General features: G+C 44.6%; 1 protein-coding gene across 1 annotated transcript in view; it reads right to left on the bottom strand.

The window, feature by feature from the left end:
* LOC115137085 (prostacyclin receptor-like) overlaps positions 1-16,059 on the bottom strand; it is a 59,297-nt gene continuing 43,238 nt past the window's right edge. The window contains exon 2 of the mRNA XM_029673127.2: positions 1-1,584. Coding sequence (XP_029528987.1) covers positions 1,258-1,584 — 327 coding nt within the window. The 3' untranslated portion in view covers positions 1-1,257. The remainder of the gene's footprint in view (positions 1,585-16,059) is intronic.

Genomic DNA, 16,059 nt, shown 5'->3' with positions numbered 1-16,059 from the left:
TGACTTTAAAACAGTTAGAGTTTAATGGCTGTGATAGGAGAACACTGAGTTTGGATCAACAAAACTCAACGACTTTTTTAGGATAGAAACGGAATAGAGCTAAGCATAGGCAAAATCCTAAAGGAAAACCTGGTTCAGTCTGCTTTCCAACAGACACTGGGAGACAAATTCACCTTTCAGTAGGATAATAACCTAAAAACAAGGCCAAATATACTGTACATTGGAGTATCTTACCAAGATGACATTGAATGTTTCTGATTGGCTTAGTTACAGTTTTGACTTAAATCGGCTTGAAAATCTATGGCAAGACTTGAAAATGTCTGTATAGCAATGACAGAGCTTGAAGGATTAAAACAAAAATTATAACGTGCAAATATTGTACAATCCAGGTTCGCAAAGCTCACAGCTGTAATCGCTCCGAAAGGTGATTATAACATGTATTGACTCAGGGGGTGTGAATACTTACGTAAATAAGATATTCCTGTATTTCATTTTCAAAACATTTACAAACATTTCTAAAAACATATTTTCACTTCGTCATTATGGGGTATTGTGTGTAATGGGTGAGGAAAACAATATATCTAATCCATTTTGAATTCAGGCTGTAACACAACAAAACGTGGAATAAGTCAAGGGGTGGCAGGTAGCCTAGTGATTAGAGCGTTGGACTTGTAACCGAAAGATTGCAAGATCGAATCCCCGAGCTGACAAGGTAAAAATCTGTCGTTCTGCCCCTGAACAAGGCAGCTAACCCACTGTTCCTAGGCCATTACTGAAAATAAGAATTTGTTATTAACTGAACTGCTTAAAGGTAAAAATAAAGTATGAATACTTTCTGAAGGCACTGTATGTCGACAGAGTCCTTTGCCGTTCCAGGGCTGGTTGTCCATAATGAATCCCTTAGTGGTTTCCTGCATACATCCATTTCAGTTGCTTGGAGTTCTTTTTGTTTTCAGTGTGTTTGGAGGCATAATCGCTCACTTTGCAGTCTTTTTATATGGCACTCACATGTATGAAACATGTAGCTCATGCATCGGGTATACTCATGCATCGGGTATACTCATGCATCAGGTATACTCATGCATCGGGTATACTCATGCATCAGGTATACTCATGCATCGGGTATACTCATGCATCGGGTATACTATATGTATCCTAGTCAACAGTAAGGTACTAATAATCAAAAAAGTTAATTCTCCAAACCCTAAATCCCAAACCCCTTCCCCCAAATGTCAGCTCTCCCACATCCATCCATCCCTAAATCCCATTCTCTTTCCTGCCCCGAGTCCCACCCCCACATAAGAGGCTGGAGTATAGCTTGGGCTGCAAGGAAACAGAGGGCAAGGGTTTGGGAGACTCCCTGTGGTCGTCAGGGGTTAAGGAGAAGGTGCAGTGGGCCGTGTTCTTCACTGCTCCCCCCGTGAAGCGGCAGCGCAGCAGCGAGCGGAGGTGGCGGAACACGGACTTGCGGAAGATGATGAAGACCCAGGGGTCCACGATGGGGTTGAGGGCCTGGAAACGGAACGCCAGCAGGTTCTCCTGGTCGTCACCCACCGGCTCGATGGCATTGGCAAAACCGGCAATCTGAGGAGGAGAGACATAGAGAGAGAGAGAGTTAGATATTGAGGAGTTTAGTTTATTGGGATCCCAATTAGCTATTGCACATGCAGCAGCTACTCTTACTCATCAAAATAAAATGTAAAATAAGTTTTATGTGGAGATACACAGCAGAAAAATACAGTGCTGGATACTAAGGGGTGGGGGAAGAGAGTGACAAGGGAGAAAGAGAGGAGTAAGGACAAGATACTTTATAAAATCCCATCACATGCCAGTATACAGGACAGTGCAGAACGAGCCAGGCAGACACAGACAGACATCCTGGCCACAGAGAGCAGCTGGCACCAAAAGCATTTCAGCCACCTCATTCCTTTCCTCCATCTTCAATCCCCTTATTTCCTGTGATATATTCAATAAACAGCCCCATAATTGATTACGTGGCCTGATTGAGTGGTGTCGTGTCACAGCGTAAATGTTTCCCTGTTGCTAAGGCCTGGGAGTGAAAAGTAATAACCCAAAAGACGGAGTGGGAGCAGCCCAGGGACCATTACAGGTCTGAGCCGTGCCAAATCAGCATGCAGGAGGGAGTAGGAGCAGCACCGCGCTCTCTCATCTCCACCATAGGCTAACTAGCCAAAACAGACAATGTCCTGTAACGCACTGACGGACATTATAAAAAGGCGGAGAACATTGTGCAGACACTGTGTCTGTGTTGGCCAATTGCCACAACCACAGTGAACTAATGTCTCTGTAGAAATTTAGCAATGCCTTTAATGGAAGTGAATCCCCACATTGCACAACTGATGTCAAAATAGTCACACACACACACATTATTTTATATCCACGTGGGGACCTAAAATGAATTTCCACCCAAAATCCTATTTTCCATAACCCTTAACCTAACACTTAACCCTAACCACTAACCCTTTACCCTAATCCTAATTGTAACCATAACCCTAAACTTAACCCCAAAGCATCCTAATCAAGAGGACTAATGATGGATGTAGGGGACCACAGATATTGTAATTCATTCCATTCATAGGAGTGGAGGATTAATTATAAACACAGCATGTTTTCCCTGATTCAGCCGTTCCCTGATTCAGCCGTTCCCCGATTCAGCCGTTCCCCGATTCAGCCGTTCCCTGATTCAGCCGTTCCCTGATTCAGCTGCTGGTCTCAGCTTTTGGCTCACTTATTCATTCACAGTGAAAGGATGGCCTAGGGCTGAAATACATGTCATCCAGTGTGGTGCACTGAGGGATAGTGAAATAAATCTACCATTGCTGCCATTACTGAGAGGACGTATATGTTATATGGGCTCCTCTCGGAGTCTGAACTGCGGCAGTAAGGGTCAGACACAGTTCATAAGACAGTTGAGAGGCCCTATACTGTACAGGCTGACCATTGTGGTCCTCTGTAGCTCAGTTGCTTCAGCATGGTACTTTGCTATGCCAGGATAGTGGGCTTGATTACCGGGACCACCCATATGTAAAATATGTATGCACGCATGACTAAGTCAGTACGTCAGTAAGTGTCTGCTGAATGGCATATATTACTAACCTGGCTGACCCGCGACCCACGTGACCACACAGCGAGCTGTGACTTCGAGAGCTGGTGAAAGACAGGCTAATATATTACAAGGCCTCTAAGAATTATGGTTACAAACTAGGAACCTGTTGAACAGTGATAGATGAATACATAATATGGTTTCATGGTGACGGTGTCCAGGTGGGATGTCACACATTTGTAACCTTTATTTAGGTAGGGGAGTCCCATTGAGGGAGCCCTGCATTATAAGACCAAGCAATTATACATTCAAGGCAGGAGCCTAGGAAACATACATATTTTTAAACACAATCATAGAAAACAAAAGAAAATGCAGGAAATGTGATTTGGATGTGTACTGTGAAAAAAGCCTAAGATGGTGTTTGTTGTTACGTGTTGCCAAAACATCTCACAAAAACACTGCTACTGTTGCCACCTTCTCCTTGCCACCCAGCCACATATGGTCCTCTGGGCAGACCTGGTATCCTTTAAGAGGGACACAAATCACGGGCACTGTCACTAAGTGTGGGTTTGGAACGCAGGATAGATGAGAGGCATCAGCCGCTCGTTAAACATGCTCCATACTGATGAATGTGTGTGGTTTATAAGGCTCTGTGACAGGCTGCAGTGGCAGCACAGTCTGGGGGGGGGGGGGCGGCGATCCATCAGTTGGAAAAGGCATATACAAGAATCATAAAACACATGCACCCACACCTAAGGGTGCATCTACCTGGGTACAGTCTGTGTGGGGCCAGAGCAGGGCAACATGGACCCATTATAGGCCATTTGGTGCTGTTGATGGCCTTTGCTATCAGGAAACAGGCCCCCTAATGGAAGTCCATAGTGGCCTATTAGTCTCCATTTGGCTCCTGGAGGACTGTTGCGCCCCTTCTCCTTCAGATCCTGTTTCAACGGGATGATAAAGTTATGTTTCTGCTCATCTCAGAGACAGCAAAGCAGTGGATCCCAGAGAGAGAGAGAAAGAACCATTTCCTGTTTTCATGTATCTTTGTGACCAAAGTCTTGATGATAGTGTGTTAATTTGCCGTCTAATGCTGACTACAGGTGTTCCTGGGAGTGATAAGACAGAGTGTCGAGTGACTTTCAAGTGTGGTTCATTAAATTGGTTACATACACATATTTAACTAAATGTTATTGCGGGTATAGCAGGGTGAACAGGCCGTGGCTCGGGTGGTTCATGTACTTGATGATCTTTTTGGCCATCCTGTGACATCGGGTCCTCTATGTCTCCTGGAGTGTGGGTAGTTTGCCCCTGTTGATGCTTTGGGCAGGCCGCACCACCCTCTGGAGAGCCCTGCGGTTGCCGTACCAGGCGGCGATACAGCCTGACAGGATCCTCTCAGTTGTGAATCTGTAAAAGTTTGTGAGGGTGTTAGGGGCCAAGCCAAATGTCTTCAGCCTCCTGAGGTTGAAGAGGCGCTGTTGCACCTTCTTCACCACACTGTCTGTGTGGGTAGGCCATTTCAGATCGTCAGTGATGTATACACTGTGGAACTTGAAGCTTTCCACCTTCTCCATTGCGTTCCCGTCTAAGTGGATAGGGGCGTGCTCCCTCTGCTGTTTTCTGAAGTTCACGATCAGCTCCTTTGTTTTGTTGACATTGAGTGAGAGGTTATTTTCCTGGCACCACTCTCTCACGGCCCTCACCTCCTCCCTGTAGATGGTCTCATCATCGTTGTTAATCAGGCCTACTACTGTTGTCTGCAAACTTGATGATTGAGTTGGAGGCGTGTGTGGCCACCCAATTGCACAGGGCGGGGCTTAGACCCAGGGCCCCAAGCTTAATGATGAGCTTGGAGGGGACTATGGTGTTGAATGCTGAGCTAAAGTCAATTAACAGCATTCTTACACATGTATTCCTCTTGTCCAGATGGAATAGGGCAGTGTGCAGTGCGATGGCATCGTTTGCGGATATATTGGGGGCGTAAAGCTAATTGAAGTGGGTCTAGGGTGTCAGGTAAGGTAAAGGTTATATGATCCTTAACTAGCCTCTTAAAGCACTTCATGATGACAGAAGTGAGTGCTATTTGGCGATAGTCATTTAGTTCAGTTACCTTTGCTTTCTTGGGTACAGGAACAATGGTGGACATCTTGAAGCAAGTGGGGACAGCAGACTGGAATAGAGAGAGATTGAATATGTCCGTAAACACTCCAGCCAGCTGGTCTGCGCATGCTCTGTGGATGTGGCTACAGATATCGTCTGGGCCGGCAGCCTTGCGAGGGTTAACATGCTTAAATGTCTTACTCACATCGGCCATGGAGAAGGAGCGCCCACAGTGCTTGGTAGCGAGCCACGTCAGGGGCACTGTGTTATCCTCAAAGCAGGCAAAGAAGGTGTTTAGCTTGTCCGGAAGCAAGACCTCAGTGTCCACGACGTGGCTGGTTTTCCCTTTGTAGTCCGTGATCGTCTGTAGACCCTGACACATTCGTCTCAAGTCTGAGCCGTTGAATTGCGACTCCACTTTGTCTCTGTACTGGCGTTTTGCCTGTTTGATTGCCTTAAGTGGGGAATAACTACACTCTTTGTATTCGGCCATATTCCCAGTCAATTTGCCATGGTTAAATACGGTGGTTCACGCTTTCAGTTTTGCGCGAATGCTGCCATCTATCAACGGTTTCTGGTTTGGGTAGGTTTTAATAATAACAGTGGATACAACATCTCCTGTGTATTTGTCAATGTTATTCTCAGAGGCGACCCGGAACATATCCCATCAAAACAATCTTGACGCATGGATTTCGATTGGTCAGACCAGCGTTGAATAGACCTTAGCATGGGTACTTTGAGTTTCTGCCTATATGAAGGGATGAGCTAAATGGAGTCGTGATCAGATTGGCCAAAGGGAGGGCCTTGTAGGAATTTCAAAAATGTAAGTAAACAGTGGTCCAATATTTTACCAGCGCGAGTACTGCAGTCAATGTGTTGGTAGAACCTTGGTAGCGTTTTCTTCATATTTGCTTTGTTAAAATCCCCAGCTACAATAAATGCAGCCTCAGGTTTCCAGTTTGTATAAAGTCCAGTGTAGTTATTTGAGGGCCGCCGTGGTATCGGCTTGAGGGGGAACATACATGGCTGTGACAATAACCAAAGATAATTCTCTTGGGAGGTAATACGGTCGGCATTTGATTGTGAGGTATTCTAGGTCAGGTGAACAAAAGGACTTGATTTTCTGTATGTTATCACAATCACACCATGAGTGGTTAATCATGAAACATACACCCCCGCCTTTCTTCTTCTTTCTTCCTTTTCTTCCTTTCTTCCCGGAGACTTCTATATTTCTGTTTGTGCGATGTACTGAGAATCCAGGTGGCTTAATGGACGGGGACAGTATATCCTGAGAGAGCCATGTTTACGTGAAACAGAGAATGTTACCATCCCTGGTCTCTCTCTGGAAGGAGATTGTGGCCCGGAGCTAGTCTACTTTTTGTTATCCAGAGACAACATTAGCGAGTAATATACTCGGAAGCGATGGATGGTGTGCACGCCTCCTGAGTCAGACTAGAAGTCCACTCCAAATACCGCTTCTCCACCGGCTGTGTTTTGGAGCAGCCTTTGGAATAAGTAAAATCGTCCTTGGGGGGGAACGATCAAGGATCCAATTCGGGAAAGTCGTATTCCTGGTTGTAATGCTGGTGAGTTAACGCCGCTCTGATATCCAAAAGATATTTCCGGCTGTATGTAATAACCCCCTAACAATTCTGGCCTAATAATGTAAGAAATAACAAAAATACATACAAAAAAGAAATACTGCAAAGTTGCTTAGGAGATAGAAGTAGAGCTGCCATATCTGTCTGTGCCATGAACAGGAGAGGTTATAAACCAAGGTATAGTGCATTCAGAAAGTATTCAGACCCCTAGACTTTTTCAAATGTTTTACGTGACAGCTTTATTCTAAAATTGATTTTTTTTTAAATGTTCTCAATCTACACACAATACCCAATAATTATGAAGCAAAAACAGGTCTTTAGAAATGTTTGCAACTTTATAAAAAATGTCAAACTGAAATATCACGTTTAAAAAAGTATTCAGACCCTTTACTCAGTCTTCTTTGGTATGACGCTACAAGCTTGGCACAACTGTATTTGGGAAGTTTCTCCCATTCTTCTCTAAAGATCCTCTCAAGCTCTGTCAAGTTGGATGGGGAGCATCGCGTGTTCGATCGGTTTCAAGTCCGGGCTCTGACTGGGCCACTCAACGACATTCAGAGACCACGAAGTCACTCCTGCATTTTCTTGGTTGTGCTCTTAGGGTCGTTGTCCTGTTGGATGGTGAACCTTCACCCCAGTATGAGGTCCTGAGTGCTCTGCAGGAGGTTTTCATCAAGGATGTCTGTACTTTGCTCCGTTCATCTTTTCCTCGATCCCAGTCCCTTGCCGCTGAAAAACATCCCCACAGCATGATGCTGCCACCACCATGCTTCACCGTAGGGAATATGGTTTCATCAGACCAGAGAATCTAGTTTCTGATGGTCTGAGAGTCCTTTAAGTGCCTTTTGGTAAACTCCAAGCGGGCTGTCATGTACCTTTTACTGAGGAGTGGCTTCTGTCTGGCCACTCTAGCATAAAGGCCTGATTGGTGGAGTGCTGCAAAGATGGTTGTCCTTCTGGAAGGTTCTCCCAACTCCACAGAGGACCTCTGGAGCTCTGTCAGAGTGACCATTGGGGTTTTTGGTCACCTCCCTGACCAAGGCCCTTCTCCTCCAATTGCTCAGTTTGGCTGGGCGGCTAGCTGTAGGAAGAGTCTTGGTGGTACCAAACTTCTTCAATTTAAGAATGACGGAGACCACTGTGTTCTTGAGGACCTTCAATGCTGCAGACATGTTTTGGTACCCTTCCCCAGATCTGTGCCTCCACACAATCCTGTCTTGGAGCTCTACGAACAATTCTTTCGACCTCATGGCTTGGTTTTTGCTCTGCCATGCACTGTCAACTGTGGGACCTTATATAGACAGGTGTGTGCCTTTCCAAATCATGTCCAATCAATTTTTTTTTTCTACAACTCCAAGTTGTAGAAACATCCAAGGATGATCAATGGAAACAGGATGCATCTGAGCTCAATTTTGAGTCTCATAGCAAAGGGCCTGAATAGTTATGTAAATAAAGTATCTGTTTTTATTTGTAATAAATGTGCAAAAATGTCTAAAAACCTGTTTTTTCTTTGTTATTATGGGGTATTGTGTGTAGATTGATGAAAAAGAGATATATATATTTAAATACATTTTAGAATAAAGCTGTAATGTAACAAAATGTGGAAAAGGTCAAGGTTTTTGAATAGTTTTCAAATGAACTGTATGTCACCACGGTGTCACTGTCAGCAGTCAGTGGGCAAATGCAGCAGACAACCAGAAAACCAGGTTTGATACCCAGTTAGTCTCATCTCTGTCTCCATCTTTCCTTACTCGTTAGACTTATCAGTCACCACCAATGTTCCCTCCCCAAAAAATTGGCACTGAGCTAATTTCAGGTCTTCTGAGCGCAAACTTGAATGTTGTGAAAACTTCCAGCTCATGTTTACTGTGAACACTGAGGCTGTACCCACTTTAAGTTATAGTTTTAACAGTGGCCAAGTAAGCTACTGTGGCTATTTGATCATAATGCAGGCCTACCAGAGTGGCCTACCATCAAAAACTATGGAGAAAATACATCCCATAACATTTTAACATGGACATTTTCACACCTAGTCCCGCTCTGCAGGCTGCCCTTCATTACGCACACCTGTCACCATCATTACGCGCAGCAGCGCTCATTGGACTCACTTGAACGCCTTCCCTTTGTTGATTGCCCCGTCTATAACTGTATGCTCCTCCGTTTGTTCCCTGTGTCTGCATTAATGTCATTATGTGTTCTTGTCCAGACGCTGCCCTGTTCCGTTCCATGTCAGTTGATAATTAAAATGTTCACTCTCTGTACCTGCTTCTTATCTCTACCAGCGGCGATCCTTACAGAAATCGCTGTTCTATCATTCAGTCAATGTGTGGTGTTCAATATAGGCCTACATTCCATGAGGGGCTTGACATAAACCTGTTTATCCACTTTATCTGACTTAACTTCCACGGGACGAAGTTAAGTGGCGCGTAACTTAGATGCCATATTGGTCGTCACAATGTCTTTGATCTCTATTAGATCTGAGACTCTCCCTTTCCTCAGCCTGTTATTATGGTCCATCCTCTGAATGCAGGCTGAAAGGTTACAAACCTGGGCTAACCTGTGTGTCAGTGCAAGCGTTCCGCCCGAGACGTTCCTATTCGGTGGACATTAATCTATGGGGGTCCATAGGGGTCTTTCTATACTCTATTCTCGGAAGCCTGATTGCTTGAGAGTTTTTAAATCTACTTAGTACCGAGAAACTGGTGTGGGTGGGTGTTGAAGGGAGCTAGACTTCATATGATAAATACCCTTTTTAACCCTATTCCCCATAGCAAAACCATTACGGAGGAAAACGTCTAGATGTCTAGCTCCCAGACAAATGTGCATGTGCATTCTATCAGTATCTGTCAATTAATTAAGTCTGTCCACTAAAATTAGAACCAGTCTACACAATCCTTTTGCCATCTGTCTGTGGAATCTATATGTCTGTCTGGGGAGTCTGTCTGTCTGGGGAATCTATCTGTCTGTCTGGGGAGTCTGTCTGTCTCTCTGTCTGTCAGTCAGTCTGGGGAATCTGTCTGTCTGGGGAATCTATCTGTCTGCCTGTCTGTCTGTCTGGGGAGTCTGTCTGTCTGTCTGTCTGTCTGTCTGTCTGTCTGTCTGTCTGTCTGGGGAATCGATCTATCTGTCTGGGGAATCTTTCTATCTGTCTGGGGAATCTATCTATCTGTCTGGGGAATCTATCTATCTGTCTGGGGAATCTATCTATCTGTCTGGGGAATCTATCTATCTGTCTGGGGAATCTATCTATCTGTCTGGGGAGTCTGTCTGTCTGTCTGGGGAATCTGTCTGTCTGGGGAATCTATCTGTCTTTCTGTCTGTCTGTCTGGGGAATCTATCTGTCTGTCTGACTGTCAGTCTGTCTGTCTGGGGAATCTGTCTGTCTGGGGAATCTAACTGTCTGTCTGTCTGTCTGGGGAATCTATCTGTCTGTCTGGGGAGTCTGTCTGTCTGTCTGTCTGTCTGGGGAATCTATCTGTGTGTCTGGGGAATCTATCTGTGTGTCTGTCTGTCTGTCTGGGGAATCTGTCTGTCTGTCTGGGGAGTCTGTCTGGGGAATCTATCTATCTGTCTGTCTGTCTGTCTGTCTGGGGAATCTGTCTGTCTGGGGAATCTATCTGTCTGTCTGTCTGTCTGTCTGTCTGGGGAGTCTGTCTATCTGTCTGTCTGGGGAGTCTGTCCGTCTGTCTGGGGAGTCTGTCTATCTGTCTGTCTGTCTGTCTGGGGAATCTGTCTGTCTGGGGAATCTGTCTGTCTTTCTGTCTGTCTGTCTGTCTGTCTGGGGAGTCTGTCTGTCTGTGGAATCTATATGTCTGTCTGGGGAATCTATCTGTCTGTCTGTCTGGGGAGTCTGTCTGTCTGTCTGGGGAGTCTGTCCGTCTGTCTGGGGAGTCTGTCTGTCTGTCTGTCTGTCTGTCTGTCTGTCTGTCTGTCTGTCTGTCTGTCTGTCTGTCTGTCTGTCTGTCTGGGGAATCTATCTGTCTGTCTGTCTGGGGAGTCTGTCTGTCTGTTTGGGGAATCTATCTGTCTGTCTGGGGAATCTATCTGTCTGTCTGTCTGTCTGTCTGTCTGTCTGTCTGTCTGTCTGTCTGTCTGGGGTGTCTGTCTGTCTGTCTGTCTGGGGAGTCTGTCTGTCTGTCTGGGGAATCTATCTGTCTGTCTGGGGAATCTATCTGTCTGTCTGGGGAATCTGTCTGTCTGTCTGTCTGTCTGTCTGTCTGTCTGTCTGTCTGTCTGTGGTGTCTGTCTGTCTGTCTGGGGAGTCTGTCTGTCTGTCTGTCTGGGGAATCTATCTATCTGTCTGTCTGGGGAGTCTGTCTGTCTGGGGAGTCTGTCTGTCTGTCTGGGGAGTCTGTCTGTCTGTCTGTCTGTCTGGGGAGTCTGTCTGTCTGTCTGTCTGTCTGGGGAGTCTGTCTATCTGTCTGTCTGGGGAATCTATCCGTCTGTCTGGGGAGTCTGTCTGTCTATCTGGGGAGTCTGTTTGTCTGTCTGTCTGGGGAGTCTGTCTGTCTGTCTGGGGAATCTGTCTGTCTGTCTGGGGAATCTGTCTGTCTGGGGAATCTATCTGTCTGCCTGCCTGCCTGTCTGTCTGTCTGTCTGTCTGTCTGTCTGTATGTCTGTTAGAAAGGCCAAAGGCTATAGAGAGAGTTCAATGCATCCATTAAGACTTGTGCTCAGCAGGCTTCTGTTTATTGACTGGTAACAATAGGGAGAGTTATTACCCAGAAGGCTTAATACCCAGGTGGGGACTGGATCTGCTGTGTATGCACTAGCAACGAACTAAAGATGTATCTAAGTATCCAACTACAATATACATAGACGACCTGTTGTATACAGCCTCTAATGAACCTTTACTGGAAAGAGTATTTTGCTCTGAGGGGCACAGTTATAAAGTAAGCACAATATTGATCAGGCAGGCGCCAGTACAAACATCCCATCAGTGCCTGTGGTCTGATCACAACTCTACTTAGCCTGGCAACAATGCAGATACTGGGCATCGCAGACCAGAGCTAATACAAGGTGGTTATCTCCTCTGTCAGAGGACAACTTCAGAAAGAGGGAGAGAGGGAGATTGAGAGCGTTCTCCTTCAGCTCATCACAGATGATTATGACTCACCCACTTAAGAAACAGCAATGAAGCTACATTGTCATCCTGTGCTTTCTTGGCAACTATCTGCATATTGTTGCTAAATATCTGATAATTATCTTTGTATGGTAATCATAGTTAAGCAATCTTTCTAACAGATGCCTATTGAAGTAACAAAGAACATATGTTTTCCAGTAAATTTGACACTTCTCTGACTTTATAGACCCATGTTTTCACCCATCACATTGTTTTTGAAAACATCTACTTAAGTCTTGTTTTTCGAGCCCTGGGAACATGTATGCACACATCTGCACTCACACACACACACGGACACAGATGTGATATAGTGAGTGGTGTGGCAGCTTGGCTTTGACATCTTTCCACCCACTCAGAATAACCCCTTTTAATTGCGTTTCTCTTCGTTCAGTTCCCTCGCTCGTTCTTCTCCCCCTCTCTGTTTCATTCTCCATCGCTCCCCTCCTTACAAGTCTCTCCATCCTCTTATGTTCTCCTGTTTTCCATTGTTGCCATTATGATGATCTCCTCTCACAAGCTCAGCCCTCTTTCTCTTCTCCTCTCCTTCCACTCCCACTTTCTCTCACCTCGGTCGTCTTGCACTCTCCCTTTCAGAAAGCCAGAAAGCTCCTGTTCAGGTTCCAAGTCCTCTTTTGTTACCACTAAGGGCAACTGAGGACAGGGGTTGTAAAACTTATTTTTTTAAAGACTTGACGTGAAGAAGCATGTGGCTCTATATACAGTACATACACTGGCTGACCCATAAACAGATAAACAAATAGATTGAAAAGTGCCGAATCTGCTATGTACCAGCCAGCACATTACCTGCTGATAGAAACCACATTAAAAGAGGAAGTGGAACCACTTTCTGGTTGCCAAAGAGGAAGACTGGGTGTTTTACAATAACAACATATAGGCCATGTTGCAATGTCAGCAGGGATGACATGCCAGCAACAAACGCTGACACTACACATCCAAGTATATCTGACCAAATTATGAAAAGACAATAATTGTACTTTTGAATTACGTAAAGTCAGTGTGGAAAAGGTGAAAAAATTATTGTTGTCTATCAACAATGACCAGCCACCAGGGTCTGACAATGGAAAATTACTTAGAATAATAGCGGTCGATATTGCCACATCTTCAATTTAAGCCTACTAGAAAGTGTGTGCCTTCAAGCCTGGAGGGAAGCTAAAGTCATTCCACTACCCAAGACTGGTAAAGCCCCCTTTACTGGCTCAAATAGCCAACCAAACAGCCTGTTACCAACCCTTAGTAAACTTCTGAAAAAATGGTGTTTGACCAGATAATGTTATTTCACAGTAAACAAATTGACAACTGACTTTCAGCACACATATAGGGAAGGACACTAAACAAGCACAGCACTTACACAAATGACTGATGACTGGCTGAGAGAAATGGATTGGCTTTGAGTAATTGATGATACAATTATTGTGGGGACTGTCTTGGACTCAAGTGCAGCTTTTGACATTATCGATCATAGTTGGCTGCTGGAAAAACGTATGTGTTATGGCTTTACACCCCCTGCTATAATGTGGATAAAGAGTTACTTGTCTAACAGAACACAGAGGGTGTTCTTTAATGAAAGCCTATCAAACATAATCCAGGTAGAATCAGGAATTCCCCAGGATAGCTCTTTAGGCCCCTTGCTTTTTTCAATCTTTACTAACAACATGCCACTGGCTTTGAGTAAGGGTAGTGTGTCTGAAATGAAATGATTGCAACACTTAACAATGAGCTGCAGATAGTTTCGGAATGTGTAGCAAGGAATAAGTTAGTCCTAAATATTTCCAAAACTAAAAGCATTGTATTTGGGACAAATCGTTCACTAAATCCTACACCTCAACTACGTCTCGTAATGAATAATGTGAGAATTGAGCAAGTTGGAGGTGACTAAACTGCTTGGAGTAACCCTGGATTGTAAACTGTCATAGTCAAAACATATTGATACAACAGTAGCTAAGATGGGGAGAAGTCTGTCCATAATAAAGCGCTGCTCTACCTTCTTAACACTCTCAACAAGGCAGGTCCTACAGGCCCTGGTTTTGTCGCACCTGGACTACTGTTCAGTCGTGTGGTCAGGTGCCACAAAGAGGGGCTTTGGAAAATTGCAGTTGGCTCAGAACCGGGCAGAACGGCTGGCTCTTAAAAGCACACGGAGAGCTAACATTAATGACATGCATGTCAATCTGTCATGGCTCGAAGTGGAAGAGAGATTGACTTCATCATTACTTGTTTTTGTAAGAGGTGTTGACAAGCTGAATGTACCAGACACCCATGCATACCCCAAAAGACATGTCACCAGAGGTCTCTTCACAGTCCAAGTCCAGAACAGACTATGGAAGGCGCACAGTACTAAATAGAGCCATGACTACATGGAACTCTATTCCACATCAGGTAACTGATGCAAGCATTAGAATCAGAGATTTAAAAAGCAGCTAAAAATACACCTTATGGAATAACTGTTAAGAGACACACACAAAAGGTGCAGACACACACATACGCGCACATTGTGATATTGTTGTATGGTGGTAATGAACATTTTGTGTTGTGGATATGTGGTGGTGTAGGGATGTTATATGCTATTCCGTTTTATCTTTAGCTCATTCAGTACATACATAGTTCACTGTTTTGTCTATTTCTTTATATGTAATGTGGGTGCTTTGGTGTGTTCGGACCCCAGGAAGAGTAGCTGCTGCCTTGGCACATACAAAAGTAGAAGGTTTCAGCAATAGGCTGGGTAGGTGTTTACTATTGGATCTTCTCAGGGGGTTTTCAGATCTAATGACCAGAGCAACTTTCAACTTTCATAAATTACTCATTCCTAATTCTATGACGGCCATGGTATAGTGGACAAATATTCATAATGATGAATATTTTACAAAACCACAAGCATTGGGACGAGGAGATGGTCATCGCCGACTTCAATATCATAAGGTTATAATTTAAAATACAACATTCATGAGTGAAGAACTATGCGATCATATTTAATCATCGTCATCGTCAAAATGCATGGTAATAATTATACTGCTATTATTCACTTAGCATTAATGTGAAAACATTATGGATGATTTCACAGTAATTTTATGGTTTTAATTCCCCATTGAGCTCTGACCACACATACGGGATTGGTTTGGATACAGAGTGACGGGATAGCCAGTGCCATGTCAGCCAAGACTCTTTTACTCACGGGACGATAATGGGAGAAAGCTGAGGCCCAAATCACATCCAGAAGGAAGAAGGGAAGTGTGGCAAAGAGTCACAAAGGATGTGGGAAATGGGGCAGAGATCATAGCCCATCTTCTCCAGCTATACAGGGTGGGACTGGGACATACAGACACAGACCGGAAGGGACAAGAACAGACCTGGATTGACCAAGACACCCCAACATATGAAAAACAGGAGAAAATATTTTAACACAAGGAGGAAGCTTTCCCAATAAAAACACTCATGTTTGTTTTGTGATTGAAAATGCTTTCTCCACTTTTGTTTACCAAATTAGACCAGAAGAAACCTGGTAGGAAATAGCAGAAAGGGGAGAATATTTGAGGGGTCACAGAGGAACACCAGACCTCCTCCAGACTTCCTCTGTAGCCTAGAATCTATAGATATAAATCAGAACCACAGGGTTTGTTGACTGTCAATCGGATGTACAACTGTGATTACCTAGCTGGTAAACTTAGCAAAAAAAGAAACGTCTTTACATGTGCTCAGCAGGCTTCTGTTGTTGGTGAGGACCTGCCTTACAACAGGCCTACAAGCCCTCAGTCCAGCCTCTGTCTTTCAAAGATAATTTGCCAGCAGCATACCACCCTGCATACCAATGCTGACATGCTTCTGAAGCTAAGCAGGGTTGGTCCTGGTCAGTTCCTGGATGGGTGACCAGATGCTGCTGGAAGTGGTGTTGGAGGACCAGTAGGAGGCACTCTTTCCTTGGGTCTAAAAATGAAATAAAAAAATATCAATAGTGATTGGGGACACTGTCCTGTGTAGGGTGCTGTCTTTCGGATGGGATGTTAAACTGGTGTCCTGACTCTTTAAGGTCATTAAAGATCCCATGGCACTTATCGTAGGGGTGTTAACCCTGGTGTCCTGGCTAAATTCCCAATCTGGCCCTCAAACCATCACGATCACCTAATAATCCCCAGTTTACAATTGGCTCATTAATC

The sequence above is a fragment of the Oncorhynchus nerka genome, linkage group LG11 (genome assembly GCF_034236695.1).
Source record: "Oncorhynchus nerka isolate Pitt River linkage group LG11, Oner_Uvic_2.0, whole genome shotgun sequence".
Taxonomy (NCBI): Eukaryota; Metazoa; Chordata; class Actinopteri; order Salmoniformes; family Salmonidae; genus Oncorhynchus; species Oncorhynchus nerka.
The sequence above is the reverse complement of the archived record's forward strand: the minus strand, read 5'-3'. Positions and strand labels throughout refer to the sequence as shown.